The sequence below is a fragment of the Ictidomys tridecemlineatus genome, chromosome 2 (genome assembly GCF_052094955.1).
Source record: "Ictidomys tridecemlineatus isolate mIctTri1 chromosome 2, mIctTri1.hap1, whole genome shotgun sequence".
Lineage (NCBI taxonomy): Eukaryota > Metazoa > Chordata > Mammalia > Rodentia > Sciuridae > Ictidomys > Ictidomys tridecemlineatus.
In genome coordinates this window covers 46290873-46306525 of record NC_135478.1, presented here as the reverse complement: position 1 = coordinate 46306525, position 15653 = coordinate 46290873, and the positions used below count along the sequence as shown (strand labels likewise).

Sequence of the window (15653 nt, the reverse complement as noted above, 5' to 3'; positions counted from 1 at the left end):
GCCCATGTTGGTTCTTGTCTTGCTCCACACGGTTCCTCCCCTAACCTTCTTGCACAGTGTCTCCTTATATGGCCCTGAGTTGGCTCCAGGTCCATCATCTCGGAGGAATTACATGACATGCATAAATTATGAGACATTTTTGCAAATTAAGTTTTAATTAAAACCAGCAGCTCTAAGCATCCAACTGGAAGCAGTCACAACGCTGAAAAGTGACACTGGTCGGGTGGGAGTTCAGGACAAGGTCTGGGTGGGTTTGTATCCTGTTTGGATTATTCCAAACTGAAAGCTGCAGAAGAGAGCTTCCTTCCCTCCCAGACCCTTCTCTGTCCATACTGCTATCTTCCGCTGATATCTTCTTGCCTACTAACCCCTTGACTGCTGAGCAGACCACTATGATTTCCAAGTGGGAAATGCTAACATATCATGGCGGTTAGTTTTCTCTGAACTTTGACAAATTTCCATTTGGTTCTATGGACCCTTGTTCTCACAAAGCACTGGCAGGACCTTGAGCTCCCCCGCATTGCCAGAATCCGATTCAGATCACTTTTCAGCAGAATGACTGACCACCCAAAAGAAAGCAGAAGAATGACAATTTTAATTGGAACCTTATTTTCCTGATAAAATGCAGAGTTCAAGCCTGATGAGAAATGATTTCTTATTGTGAGAATTTTCAGAACAATATAATGAGCAAAATGTCTGGGGTTTTCCCCTTGCTGATAGTCCTGGCTAAATGTAATGTGAGAATTTTTCTGGTCCGCCCATTAATAATCCACATTTTCCAGCATCCCTCAAAATGTCTTCAATCAAATGAATAATTTATGCAGTCTTGCCTTTCATCTAGGCGGGACTTCACTCCTAGAACAAAACCCCTGAATCTTTTCATCTGAAATTTGTTTGAAAAAAAAAAAATCTGACCTTCAGTGATCAGTCTACTTCTTTTCTTCTAAATAAGCAGGTATGGCTCGTCCATGGTGGGCAGCGTGGTCTCCTCTGTAGCCCTCCAGCAGAGCTAGCCAGTTGGCCAGTGGGAGTTTGAAAGTTTAATATTCTGTCTTTATCTCATTTGGAACATGAGAAAGACTCTTGAACCTAATCTGTATTTTAAAAATTGCAGGAAGATTTTTAAAGGTGATACATAATATTGGCTTGTGGGTGGTGAAAGAGAGAACTTTGGTCATAATGAATCTGGACCACTTTTCTGGTTATCAGTTAGCCTGAAATGTGCATCAGTTCCCTTCCATCAAGAGAACAAGTTTTTGAAAAGTGGAGTGTGTGTAGCAATTTGACTACAAAGATGTTTATTGCAGTGTCATTCATGTCAAACAGCCCAGATAACCAATAATAAGGAATATATATATCATACATTGCAATGGACTCATCAAAAATAAGAAAGGAAGAAAGAAAAGATAAACGGGAGAAAAAAAAACAATAGTATATTAGTTATGTAAGTAAGTAATTTTTTTATATTTGAGTGATTTAAACATTGTGCAGTCATTTACTATGAAATCAACAATGGATGTTGGCATCATTGATAGCTTTAACGGTCTTCTTTTGCCCTTCTTTCACACCTTGTTTTCTCCAAGGAACATGCATTGCTTGAGATTCTTACAAAGATACATTCTAAAAAAAAAATCTATATGTAGCTTAGAAGGATCTTTCTCTCCATTTTGTTATTGCTTTTAAACATAGCAGCAGAAAAAGGAATGACATTCCATCTGAGTCCTGAACTGGATGTTGAGAAGTCACTATCAAATTTTATATGGTCTGGTAAGATAATACCCAAACTCAGAAAAGCAGGAACATTTGAAGTACATAGTTCCCATTTCCTCCACAAGTCTTTCCAACAGTGTTTGAAGGACTTAGAGATAAGCAGCCAGAAATTGGAATGGAGACTTGAATAATTTTAAAGCATAAGGTTAGCTGTATTTGTTTTCTTCTATGAACCCTATTTTTATTTTTATCTTCGCCTATGCAGTGGTATTTGTCTCTGCCACGGATTCCTCTTTCCTCCTCTTCCTCCTTAACTATGGCCAGGGGTTACTTGAAGTCATGCAGGGGGAGTCACCTTAATCAGAACCAGCAATGGGCTGCCCACATCTAAGAAGCTAGAGAACGGACATGGGGTAGAGGAAGAAGATGTGATATCAGAGGAGGAGGAGAGAGTGGCCATTCCAAGCAGCAGAGTGCTCAGAAGGATACCCTTTTGCCTAATGACTTATCCAGAATTATCATAAAGACCAGGATAGCTTCCAGACTTTGGAGAAATATGATGCCCCATGTGTTTGTAAGGAAATTTCATACATAGCATTGGAAATCTTTTGAGGAAATTACCTCCTGAGTATTTCTGAAGCTGACCAAGAGCTAATGGAAGTATTTTGATGAATCCTTTGATGTGTGCAAGTAAAATCTAACATGATCTGCCATGGTATGTACCTAGAGATGACTAGCTGCAAGTTCCTATGGGAAGAACAGGGAAAACAGTTCTCTCAGGTGGCCCTGAGGGCTCAAACTCAGATAGAAGCCCCTAGAAGCTAAGTCCCAGTGGACAGCTGTGAGCTCACATGACATCAGGGGCACTGAGTTCTGTCTGTCTCACTGCTGTGCTTTTCAGGTTATTGGCATCCCTCTTGGGCCTGTGTGATTGATCCTCTCACATTCTAGTGGAGAGAAGGAAGGGGAGGAAGGGAGAGGGGTTTCATGCTTGGTTACTTTTAAAAAATTTTTTTATTTGTTCTTTTTAGATATTCATGACAGTAGAGTGTGTTTAGACATATTATAAGTGGAGTCTAACTGATTCCAATTAGGATCCTATTCTTGTCATTGTACATGATGCAGAGTTACCCTAGTCGTGTATTCAAATACAAGGATAGGAAAGTTATCTCTGACTATTCTACTGCCCTTCCTATTCCCCTCCTCTTACTTTTCTTTCTTTCCCCTTTGTTGATAGCAGCTCAATTAACAAGAGCCAAGGTATGGAACCAATATAGTGGTGCCTTTCAACAGATGAATGGATAAAGAAAATGTGATATATATATACATAATAGAATATATTACTCAGCCATAAAGAAGAATGAAAATATGGCATCTACCTGTCAATGGGTGGAACTGGGGAATATTGTGCTAAGTGAAATAAGCCAGTACCAAGAAATCAAAGGCTGAATGTTCTTTCTATTATGTGTATGCTAACCCACAACAAGGGTGCGGGGTGAGGAGGGGAAGAATAGAAGTTCATTCTTGGTTATTTCTATAAAAATCCTGATTAGAGGACTTCAGGTCACATAGCCACCCAGAGCCAATTGCTGTGGCCAGAGGAAGTTGCTGAGTTGTTTGGGTTAAGCTGGTGGCTGTTCACATCATGGGGCTTGACCTCTTACCTAGAACATGGTGGGGACATTATGAAAGAAAGAGTTGATACAGACAGACATGTGTCCACCATAAGAGTCACCCATTGGTGGACATACCTTGTTCAGGTGTTGTCACTTCCTCACTTAATCCTCTATCAAGAAGTGATGGCCTCGTACATGATAACCTGGGATGCTGTAGTCCATGTGGTCCAGCTTGATGGGATTATCTGAGGTAGAGGGTTACTATGGTAACTTCTCACACACCATCAGGTTGAGACTTTGGGAGGTTACAAGGTCAAAATGGTGTTACAAAACAGCAGCCATTAAGGGCCAGACTCCGTATGTATTATTCCATTTAACTCTCAAATTCATCCCATGAAACAGCATTATCTCTATGGCCTTATAGATGACAAATCCGGAGCTCAGAGACAACCTATTGTTACCCAAGGTGTTGTGGCCGGCAGTCTTTCTTTTTTATATTCATTCTTTTTTTCTTTCTTCTTTCCTCTCTCCCTCCCTTCCTACATTTCTTCCTTTGTTTCTCTTCCTTCCTTCTTTTCTTCCTCCTTCTTTCCCACATTTTTTTTCTTTCTCTTTTCCTTTGCCCTTTCCTTCCTCCAAGAAAAGAACGCACTGAATCTTCCCTGGGGGCCAGACGCAGGTAGAGTCCCTGGTGCTATAAGGATGGAGAGGAGGAAGATGGCCCCTGGATGGATCATGAACCCTTAGGTGCAGAGGTCATCAGAAAGTGAGTGAGGGAACAGAAGGCAGAACATGCTAAGGCAAGAGCAAGCAAGTGATGCTCTAGAAGGACACCTGGGAGGGGTAGATGGGGCATCCTGTCCCAAGTGGGGCAGGGAGAGCCAAAGGCTGACAGAGGGACTGGGGCCACTCAAGCAGGGGTCCAGGAATTGACATGGACATGGGACACAGCTCAGCCACACTAAGAAAGAGGTACACGAAGACCGTAAGGCATGAACAAGCTTACCCAACGCCATACTGATACTTATGGATCATTCTGGATGCAGAGAAGAGATGGGGTTGGGGGTGAGGGCAGGAATGTAGATGAATAGCAGCAGGGGGTTGGCATGAGTGAAAAGAGGTGGGGACAGGACCTGCATCCCTGAATCCTAGCTCCTGGGACACCTTTCCCACCTTGGCCTGGGCTTGGAGTTTGGGCTACAGAACCTTCTCGGTGGAGTGGGGAATCTTTATCCACATTGTTTCATGAAGAATGATGGAAGATTATAAAGGCGACTATCCATAAGGAAATAAAATGAACACAAGGATCCTTTGCAAATAGCAGGGATTTATGGCTCTCCATTCATAAAGGCTGAGGCACAGGGCCAGGTCTACAAATGGGATAAGCATATGTGGGCCAGGCTTTTTGGTTTTTGTTTTGTTTTACACAGTTGGCAGGAAAGTGCTTTATTTCCTACTTGGGTTTTACATATTTTATAGGGAAATGTGTTGTTTTGATCAATAGATCTTTAATTGGACTTTGATTTTTTTGAAAAATTGGCCACTTGACTCTGGGACTTCATGGAGCTGGAGCAGTGGATGTTCCTTCAGTCACCCCCGTGGCTCTGAGTGAGATGCTGACATAGATATGAAGTCAATGAGGAGAGATTGAACAACTCCCATCCCTTGGGACACAAAGTGTCACTTTTGGAAACACCCTCATTATTATAGCAGAGGGACTCCGCTTATATCCACTGATTCAGAGCTCCTACTCCTTCCCCTGTGCCTCTCCTCTCATTGAATCCACTTAGTCACACAGGTCTCTAACTGGTGGACAGCCCTGACATCCAGTCCTCTGCCTATGTGAGGTGACTTCATGCATATGCTGGTGGGGGTCAAGCTCCATACATCCAGCCACCTATCTCTACCTCAGCCTACAAGTCTCAGAGACATCTTAAACTTTTGTCAATTTGAGACAAAACTGAAGTATTTTTTCCTCCAATAAATTTATCCCAGTTATCATCGTCTCAGTAAATGGTGGTTCCAGTTTTATATTTATCTAGGCCCAAAACTTTGGATGCATTCTTTTTCAAATTTTTTTTTTATTGTAGATGGGCACAATACCTTTATTTATTTATTTTTTGTGGTGCTGAGGATGGAACCCAGTGCCTCATAGGTGCTAGGCGAGTGCTGTACCACTGAGCCACAACCCCAGCCTCTGGATGCATTCTTGATGCCTCTCCTTTCATATCATCATCCATTCATTATCTCTATTCTCCAAGCCACCTCAGACCACAGCCTGACACCTTCATCCCTAGCACCCTGGTCCAGACTCAAGCAGCTTTCATCCAGATCATGCAGCATCCACCTGGCTGCCCCGCCCCCACGTCCCACTTCCCACGCACGTTCTGCCCTTGCTTCTCTCTGACTGTGTGACCTCATAGTTTCATCATCTACAAAATCAGGGTAATTATGCCCTTACCTAATATGTTTGCTGTGATTTTTCAGTAAGTTCACCTAGGTCAAGTAGTTTTGAGTGATAGATAACATATCATAGCCATTATAATCACCCATCATTACTGCTGCCCTGCACATCCTAGCACATGGTTTTCCATAATCAGGATAACTACAGAGGTCAGAATGCCTGTTGGGGCTCTTGCCATCATGTCTATCTTCCCAGCAGAAGAACAGAGGGAGAAAAACCATCCAAGCACTTCTTGCTGACCACATCTGAATTTGTGTAGCCATATCTATCTCTTAGCTAAGTCTGGCTGAAGATGGAGTTTATGTTACTAAAACAGAAGGGTGGAATGTTGGCTAATGCAGCTGATAGCAACGAGGATATGAATGGGTGGCGGTTGGTATGATGGAGGCATATGGCAGGAGAAGTTAGACAAGCCTTCTTGAAGACGGAGACAACTGACTGAAGGAGTAAGTATTTTCCTGGAAAGGAGGGAGGGTCTGAGAAAGAGTTCTAGGATGAGGGGATATCAGGTAGAAATTTTCATGACAGGAGAGAGCATGGAAATACGCCTGCTGCTCTGGACCTCCCATGCCACATGATGAGAAGCACGCTGGTCTAGGTGGAGGCTCTTGTGTCACAGGTGCTGCCAGGATTCCTCACTCTCTTTTTGTTGATGGGTGATACTCATGTGAATTGGCCCATGAGGTTCCCCAGACCTTCAGGGGCTGGTGTAGGTACTAGTACCACTTCCTCTGCATGAGAAGCAACACTGTGAGCCTAGCTTGAAGTGGATCCTAGTGTTGAAGTGGACATGGGTGACAGAGAGACTTGACTTTGATCTGAACTTGAACACACTCCTTGTCTGGGTGACTTGGATGAGACACTTGGCCATTCTAAATATTGTCTTCTTCCTGATCCGGAAAATGAGAATGATATCGACCTCTGACTCAGAGATGCAATATGAGGACTCAAGAGCCACAGATGGCATTTAGCCAAGTCCTTGATCCATGGAATGTTCAGTATGCACTAATTATTTCTATTTTTTGCTGTCACCCCATTTTTATTCCTTTCTTCTCCTTTAATCTCTTGAATGACATATTGACACATTCTTTCTTTTCTTTTCTTTTTTTTTTTGGTACTGAGGATTGAGCCCAGGGTACAACCACTGAGCCACCACATCTCCAGCCCCTTTTTATTTTTTTATTTTGAGACAGGGTCTCACTGAATTGCATAAGGCCTCACTAAGTTTCGGAGGCTGGCCTTGACCTCACAATCCTCCTGTCTCAGCCTATTGAGCCTCTGGTATTACAGGCTACAGGAAGGCACCACCATACCCAGCTCATTCTTTCTTTATTCAAACATGATGTTTCACATGAAGTGCATCCTGCATCCAGATTTTCCCTGGGGATATGCAAGCTCACAGCAAACCACAACTTCTTTTCCTTCTTTATCTTTTCTTTAGAAAAATGACTTGAAAATGTCTAGACACCGTTGTATTTAGAATCATACAATCTAGGGTGTTAGACCTGGAAGGGACCCAAAGTTGCCCATTGAGACTCTCCTGTTGTAGGTGAGGAAATAGATTCAGGGAAGTGGCATCTGGCTGACCGTGCCTGACAGAGTGACTTTGAAGAAGAAAAGGTTTCCACTATGTGGGAAGAAAGAGAAGTCACCTCACCTCAGGCCCAGTGATGATGATATGTTGGCTTCTCATTGCTGTGACCAAAATACCTGAGAACAACAATGTAGAAGAGGGAAGATTTATTTTAGCTTATGGTTTCAGAGGCTTCATTCAGTCCATGGTTGGCTGGCTTCAAGTCAGACATATCTTGGTGGAGGAAAGCTTCTCAGCTCATGGTAGCCAGGAAGCAGAGGAGAGAGGAGAGAGTGGGAGGGAGGAGCCAGAGGAAAGACAAACCCTTCCTCCTACCATGCCCTACCGATCTACATGTACCACCCAGCAGTCCACTCAAATGATTAATCCATCAAATGGATTAATCCACTCTTGAGGTTACATTTCTCATGATCTACTCACTTTCCAAAAGCCCACCTGTAGGCCTTGTTTCACTGAGAACTAAGCCGTTAACACAAGAGCTTTTGGGGGACATTCCAGGTCCAAACTATAACAGAGGTGAAGCTCCGAGGCTGGATTTTGTGCACATTCACAAGTCAGTGAGACAATCACACATATACAGAAGTCTATACCTGTCATATGGGAATCCAAGACTTTCATATCTTTCCTACCAGAGATATTTTCCTATTGAAAAACATCAGCTTGGGTTATCTGCATGATGTGTGAAGTGGGGTGGGGAGAATGCAGTTACAAGGCAGTTACCCCAATTATCTTTCCTTGGCCTCAACCTACTACACTCTAGTAATGCGGTTACCTGATTTAACTAGGAAGGCACCAGTATCAGACTCAAAAATGTCAGATATACCTAGAAGGCAGAGAGGTATTCTGCTATCATGGAATTTGTAACCTAGTAGAGGAGAGAGAGATTAAGCAAATAAACTACATGGTAATTATGGATGTGCTCAGAACTACAAAGAAAAGTAAGACCTTGAGAGATCATCATGTTCAGGGATGTTTTTCCCTATGTTGTAGCCCACAGAAAATGTTGCTAATTAGATATTATATTTTTTTCTAATGAAACTCAGAAAAAAACTTCAGAATTCTTATCAACACCGTCTGGGGGCACCCATTGATAATTAATAAGAGTTGGTTCTCAATTTGAAAACCATCCAGGATCTGGCCTGTTCTTCAGCTCTCCCTCCACCCTTCCTTTTTATGCATGAGTACAGTGAGGCAAAGGCTGGAAGACATGTGCCTTAGGACTCCATCCAGAGGCTAAGATGGGCTCCATTCATAGGGATAGTCTGGCTTCCAGTTCAGGACTCTGCACACCATTCATAAATACTGAGTGGGTGATGTATGGGGAAGCCTACTCCCAAGCAGTAGCATCTGTGGCTGCAGATGATCTGATCTAAATTTGTTATGTTCTATTCTGAGGCTCCTTCTCCAGGGCCAACCTGTTTAGGGCACTGTAAGCTGTAATTTACATTATCTCAAAGCTCCAATAGGAAAGTTGCTCTTTGTTCTCATGAGTGACTTCTTGAGGAAAGTACATGTTCTGTGGAGAGTTTGAGGCCAGTTTTAAACTGAGGACATCACCACAAAGGCCTAGCCTCTTATTTTCCTGCCTAGAATTTCTTCTTGTATGCTTAAATGGGGAAGTCTTTTTGAGCCTTGTTTCCTGACCAACCAAGATGAAACTTCAAGAAAGAAAGAGAGACAGAAGGGCCATGGATGGCTCTCCTTTGGCAGTTTGTACAAGGCTTAACTTAGCTATTTATTTTGCAGTTCATCAAATATTTGGAATTCTCAATGGTCCCCTATACATTTCACATGACCATGGCTCAACACAAATGCTTTTCTAAGAAAACAGACTTTTTTTAAAAATTCTACATCATTTGTGCATCCAGTGTATCTTCTCTGTTGTATGAAAAAAAAAATGTATATTTCAAGAAGTTTTCTTTAAGTGATTGCTAGGTTCAGGCTCAGTTCCTAACCTCTAAATACATTTTTTTTTTCTGAACTCTTGTGATGCCATCTGGAGGATCTTGTGAAGTTCCATTTTGAATAGTCCTAGCTATAACCAGAAGGAAAGAATCAGAAAAAAAAATATGCTTGGGCCCTTTCTTCTTAGATGGGGAGACCTCTTTGGGATAAAAATGATTGGAGTGTGGAGAAGCTGGAATTGCTTTTCATGGACATTCTCAATACCACTTTGGTGATATCTTTGAAATTTAAGCCTTTTTATTATTTTGGATTTTCCCAGGGCTTGAGACAGGCTATGGGAGCCCTGATCTTTGTTCATATGAAAAAGAGCATTCTTCCCAAAGGGAAAAGGATTGAAAAGGCAGAAGATTCAACTTGGGGCCCAAGGCTATCTGATTTAGTTGACTTGCATCTTCTAACCGTTCTGAATTTAGAAGACCTTGAGAAGTGGTGGGAGGGGAGGATGTCTGCAGCTACAATTCCCAAACGTTTGCAGTCTTAATTTCTTATGAGCTGAGTTGAATCTGCACATCTTAAAGTCAGGTAACCTAGAACTACAACTCATTACCTATGGACTGTTGTATCATGACTTAACTTCTAAGTTCCATTTTTATTTTTCATCTGTCAAATGGAGTGTACCTAGCATTACGCTACTCTGATTTAATGGAATATCACGAATAAAGGACTTTAACCCAGTGGTTACACAGTAGTTACTTTGTCACAGCCTGGTGGCAAGTTCTCCCTTGATAAATGTTAGGTGTTATGATGAGAAATCAGGTCTTCCTAATGACGTAATTCCTAGATTCAGTATTGAATACACGGATAATGTGAAATCCTTTCCGGATTAGAGAAATACCTTTCAATGCTCTGTGTGTACAATGGCAATGACAGCACAGTGGCATTAAGTGATAGCCTAATAGTCTCAACATAGACAAACAAATATGTCTCATAAATGTTCATCTTTTTCCACCTACATCCTAATTTCAGTTCTTTGTGTGGCATTGGGAAAGCTGTTGTATGGGACATACGTATGTAACATATTGTTGAGGGAGATGTCCTGTGGGTTGTAGGATGTTTTGATGTCAATAGGTTTCTTCCTATCCCCTGCCAGTTGTGACAAGTCTGAGTGCCTCTAGAGTGCCCTCCTCCAGCTGAGAACTGCTGGACTGAAGGAAGAAGGAGCTGGGTTATGGAGCTGTGCTCTAGGGGCCACTGGACAGAAGAACTTTGGATCCAACTTTGCATGATATTACCAAACTGCTCTGGGCACAGTGATTCCCAAAAACACCTGCAAGAAAGCTCTCAGTTTATCTGTCGAGACCATAAATTCCAACAGCAGGTTTGAATCAGCTGCACTGTAGCTTTATGTAGAAAAATGACTTGGGTTGAATTTTTAGTTCAATTTTTTCTCCTCATTCTGGTTTTTGCATTTGCCAATGGCAGCAAAATGAAGTTTTATGGCTAACCTTAACTTCTTATATAATGATTTTTTTCTTTTCTTTCTTTTTTTTCTCCTTTTCCCCTTATTTTTTTTTATTTTTATTTTTTTAGCTCCCTCAGGCTCAAAAGGTAAACTCTTATCCATCACATCCCAGTCATTGTCTGAACTTACAATCATGCATGACTCCATGGTGTTGTGCATTTGGCCCCATTCATGACCAGTGAAATGGTTTTCTTCTCACTCTTTCAGAAACTTGAGGTAGGGCAGGAACACAGCAGGAGTGTCTCCTGTCCCCTGCATGTGAGTGCCATCAGAGAACCCTGTAATGACCAATGACGGAAGGGCAACTCCCTGCCCAGACATTTTCCTGAAAATTCTCAAATAACAGATCAAGAGTAAATTTGGCACATTTCTTCACACAAGACATTTCAGGCCTTCCCTGGAATCGTCTCACAGACAATGTGAAGAGCTAGTAATAAAGGTTTAAAATCCTAGCTTCCTAATCCAGATCTCTGAAACTCCCCTTTGGTTTCATAAATTTAAAAGCTAGCAGCTCCTTTGTTTTGTCTTGTCACCCAGACAACCTTAGAGCAGAGTTCTTGCCAACAGCCAGACCCTTTCACTGGTCCTCATTGTCTATCTGAGATGATCTGGCTCCACCATCTAGAATGTTCTCTGTACAGAAAGACTCCATGTGGTTGCAATGGCGGCTTTGCTGTGTTGTCCCCATGACATATCATTGTATCCTAAGGGCAGTTATGCTTTAAAAAAAAAAAAAAAGTCACGCTATGCCTCATGTATTATTATCGTATATTTTCCAAACATAAGCAAGACTTCTGGAATACACCGCAATTTCTGGGGGCCAGATGTGAGTTAGTTTCATTTCAAGAGCAAAGGTATGACGCCACCCTGAAATTTAAGCAGCATCTCTCTGGCTTTCCACTTCAGGGATGATTTGGTTCCTTCTCGTTAAGAGAGAGAGAATACAACTGCTCTACAAAAGACAGTCTGTTCATTCCATATGGACCACCAGAGGCCTCAAAATCATTACACAATTACTCAAATATATTCGAGATATTTAAACAAGGCGAGACACACTAGTCTGTGACTTGGCTTGTGGTAATGTTTGATTACACTTCAATGCCATCACAAAAGGGCTGAACACTTCATTAAAAGTTAAAGTTAAAATATTCGAAGATAGCAACATCGTCCAGGGTAAATACATGGTCAGAATTCCAGATTGTTTGGAAGGCTAGATGTCTTTGATAGGACATACTTTCTTAATTGCCCATGTTTGAAATTTGGGGGCGGGGATTTTTGTGTGTGTGTGAAGAGACTTAACAAATCGAGTCTCCCACATGGATTGGTTGGGTCTGTAACTCACTGGCATTTATTCATCAAATTTCCACTGATCCATATACAAAAGCATTCCTGTTGTTGAAGATTCTTCATGAATTGGAGGTGCTATCAGCCATGGAATTTTAAAACAAACTCCAAAACAAACCAAGTCAGAAGATGGGTAAGAACAGATGCTGCTGGGATGTGTGACTCTCCAAAAGCCCTTACCTCATTGCGTTTTTTTTCTGTCTATTCTCATGGAGTGGGTTCATGTCACTCATCCTGCAATGTGGAGCAGGTTCCTATGGTCCTATTAAGTCCAGAGTCAAATAAGCATCCTCTGTTGGTTTCCTCATTATTTCCTGGTCTCCAGAAGATGTTTCAAAGTCTAAGGGAGTTAATCTGTAACTCTGTGTAACAAGGAAGAGCTCTGCCTCCAGTTCCTATCATGTCTACAAGGTGTTTTTTTTTCCTATTAAAATAGAGAAGATACTTAACCTTAAAAATATGAAGATCTCCATGTGGTTTCAGAACCCTTTAGGGAGCCAGGTGCAGTGGTGCATGCCTGTAATCTCAGTGGCTTGGGAGGCTGAGGCAGGAAGATCACAAGTTCCAGCCTCAGCCACTTAGCAAGACCCTACCTCCAAAAAAATAAAATAAAATAAAATAAAATAAAAAGAGAAAGAAATACAAGCCTTTGTGGGTAGCTTCTGGGCAGTTCAGCTCTAGAGAAGGAGTTTGAATGTGAACTTCAGGTCTCTGGGCTGAAAAAGCAAGGGGTATTGAGGAGAGGGACACTGCAGATTGAAGATACCTCCTCTAGAACTCCAAGTCTCCATTTGGTGATGTGTCAGCATCCCTTCCCCTCACTGTCCTTCCCTCCCTGTCCCTCACGGACACTTGTAGAGGCCTTTTCTAGAAGGATCAGGGTCTCACAAGTCCTAGTTTCCCTCAAGTAGCCTGTCCTGCTGTTCAACAGTGAAGAACCACGGTAGATTCTCTTAGCCTTTTTCCTTTTGTGATCATCAGTAAGTCACTTAACCTCTGAGCCTGGAGGGCTCATATTTATTTAATGAGAATGAAAAAACTATCTTTCCATTTGTGAGAGTTATTTCTCTGTCCTGTGCCTAGCACAGAGTCTGACATATGCTGGACAGTCTCCAAATGCAGAATTCCACGGAGCATTTGGCTTGGCGGTGCCTGGATGCTCCAGAGCAGATCAAAGGAGCAGTCATGTGGCTGGTGGGGGGGCTCAAGACCTCTGCTCAGTGTTTTGTGGTCTTGACTCAATCCTAACAAATAATTGAGAGATGACCAAAGAGCCTGGCAGGTAGGTGGTACTCCGCCTATTTCTTGAGTCACTCTGCCTTAACTGACCCCACCAGATCCATGATGTCAGAAAGAAGCTGAGCCTGGACCTGAAACCCCAACAAAGCAAAGACTTTGAAGGACAATTGTTTTGAAAGATTTCTTCCCAGTGCCTTTGACATTACCCATGGATTTCAGCCATCCGTGGACATGATTATAATGAGTTCCTTCTAAACCCGAGAGTTTGCTTTTCTGGGGGTAAAAGGGAGGCATCCGCAGCTGCTGTGTCTCTGGCCTACTTTTCACATGAGGTCATGAGCGCATACATTGGACCATATGGTGTCTGCATTTGTGTTTTTGTTGGAATCTGTGTTTGTATCATCTGCAACTGTTTTCTCTATAAATATTTTAAATGGTTATGTCTCTGCAAACATGCTCATTTTAATCTCTTGGCTGATCTACAACTAAAAATGTCCCACTTGGGTGTCCTTCTTATGCGAAGCAGATATTAATGATTGTTGTCTATAAGTTATGGTTTTCATGATTCTAATATATATATTAATATATATATTATATTAATATATATATATATATATATATAGAGAGAGAGAGAGAGAGAGAGAGAGAGAGTGAGAGAGAGAGAGAGAGAGTTTGGTTTTTTGGTAATGCTTAAGCACCTCTGAGATAATCCCTAGGCTCTATCGATTTCAACCCTTGATATAATTTTGGTGTGACACTAGCTGCAGTGTCCTGAATTCTTGGCTAAAAAGACACACAGCGACTCAGTCCCCAGGCCTTCAAGTCATCATAAACACATTTTTCAATACCTTTATTTATTTATTTGTTTGTTTATTTATTTATTTATTTATTTATGGTGCTGAGGATTGAACCCAGGACCTCACACATGCCAGGCAAGTGATTCTACCACTGAGCCCCAACCCCAGCCCACAAGCCCATTCTTTTCAGTGGAAATTGAACTGATTTCTGTAGTGGATTGATTGTCCTTGCATTCAAGGAAGCGATGCCCATATGTAAGAAAGGTTTGCTTCTTTTTCTTTTACATGACAGTTCTTGACTTCTACAAAAGAGATTTCATTTTAGAAGGATAAGCCAGCCAAGTTACCCAAAGCCATTTACAAAGGCTGACTATTGAATACAGGAGTCTATGTTTTAGCTGCATTTTTTTCTCACGTTAGTTTCTGTTTATAGGAACTAGGCTTCCTTTGTTCACTGCGGGGTTAATTCCATCGATGTAGATTGAATCAATGAGGAGTGTGCCTTGGATATTTAGTCAGGAATACCTTTTGGGGAATTTTAGATCTGACTACTTGCGTGGGCTACCTTGGGCAGATAATGGTACTCGATCCCTTCATTTCTAGCTGTATTCACACAACTTTGGAATTTGCCAAAGACCCTTTTTTTTTTGACAGTTTCCTCACTGCTCCATGCCTGGCCTGGCATCCGATTAGTTAAAATCAGCCTGAGCATTCTGAGAAGGCAGAAGCATTTTTCTCAAAACCATAGTTAAAGCAAACCACATCTCTAATCCTGTTTGGAGCAGCAATTGATGCGTTCAGGGTTGCACAGTATGGCAATGATCCCTGTTTAATAGCCCGACCGCGTGTTTTGTTTCCTGTTAGGAATAGCTTAACTTGCCTTCTTGAGCAAACACAGCAGGGTTCAAGATCTGTTGTTCTATGCCTGCTGCGATATGCAGTGCTGCTTAACTTGTATGAGGACTCAGGACCACATAAATTCACTTCTTAAACAGAGGACCACATAAATTCACTTCTTAAACGGAGGTCGATCTTTGGTGTTTCTTGCAGGAGAGAATGTTTTATTAATCTACCCCTAGCCCAGTGTAAATAGGGTCCTGAATCTATTTGCATTTTCTTTGTTTCATTGTTTATGTTATATTTTGAGGGAATAATGGAAGCATTTCTATATCTAAAGTATATAGAAATGCCCACCTTCCTTTTCTCCCTCCAACCCCCCTATTTCTTTCTCTTTTTCCATCTTGTTCTTTAGGTACCAACTCGTGCAAGTAGAATTTGGCCTCTCTTATCTCAGTGTAATCAGATATCAGCAATTGTGGGACATCATCTATCATTCTTCACCTCGTTTAACTTCTGTAGTTTGAACAGTTGGATTAACTGTCATTGAAAAGAGAAAATTGAAAGCCTGCAAAGCTACTGTTTTCCTAGAACTGCAGCTCTAGTGATTTTAGTGTTTCATTAC

At 41.8% G+C, this 15653-nt stretch overlaps 1 protein-coding gene across 5 annotated transcripts in view; it reads left to right on the top strand.

Annotated features, from left to right (window-relative positions):
- The window catches only part of Cacna2d3 (calcium voltage-gated channel auxiliary subunit alpha2delta 3), an 873532-nt gene that overhangs the window by 607871 nt on the left and 250008 nt on the right, over positions 1-15653 (top strand). For 3 of the 5 annotated variants that reach the window (XM_078038406.1, XM_078038405.1, XM_078038402.1), the window contains exon 14: positions 10880-10897. The exons of the other annotated variants lie outside the window; for them this stretch is intronic. In XM_078038406.1, coding sequence (XP_077894532.1) covers positions 10880-10897 — 18 coding nt within the window. The remainder of the gene's footprint in view (positions 1-10879; positions 10898-15653) is intronic. 5 annotated transcript variants of the gene reach the window in all.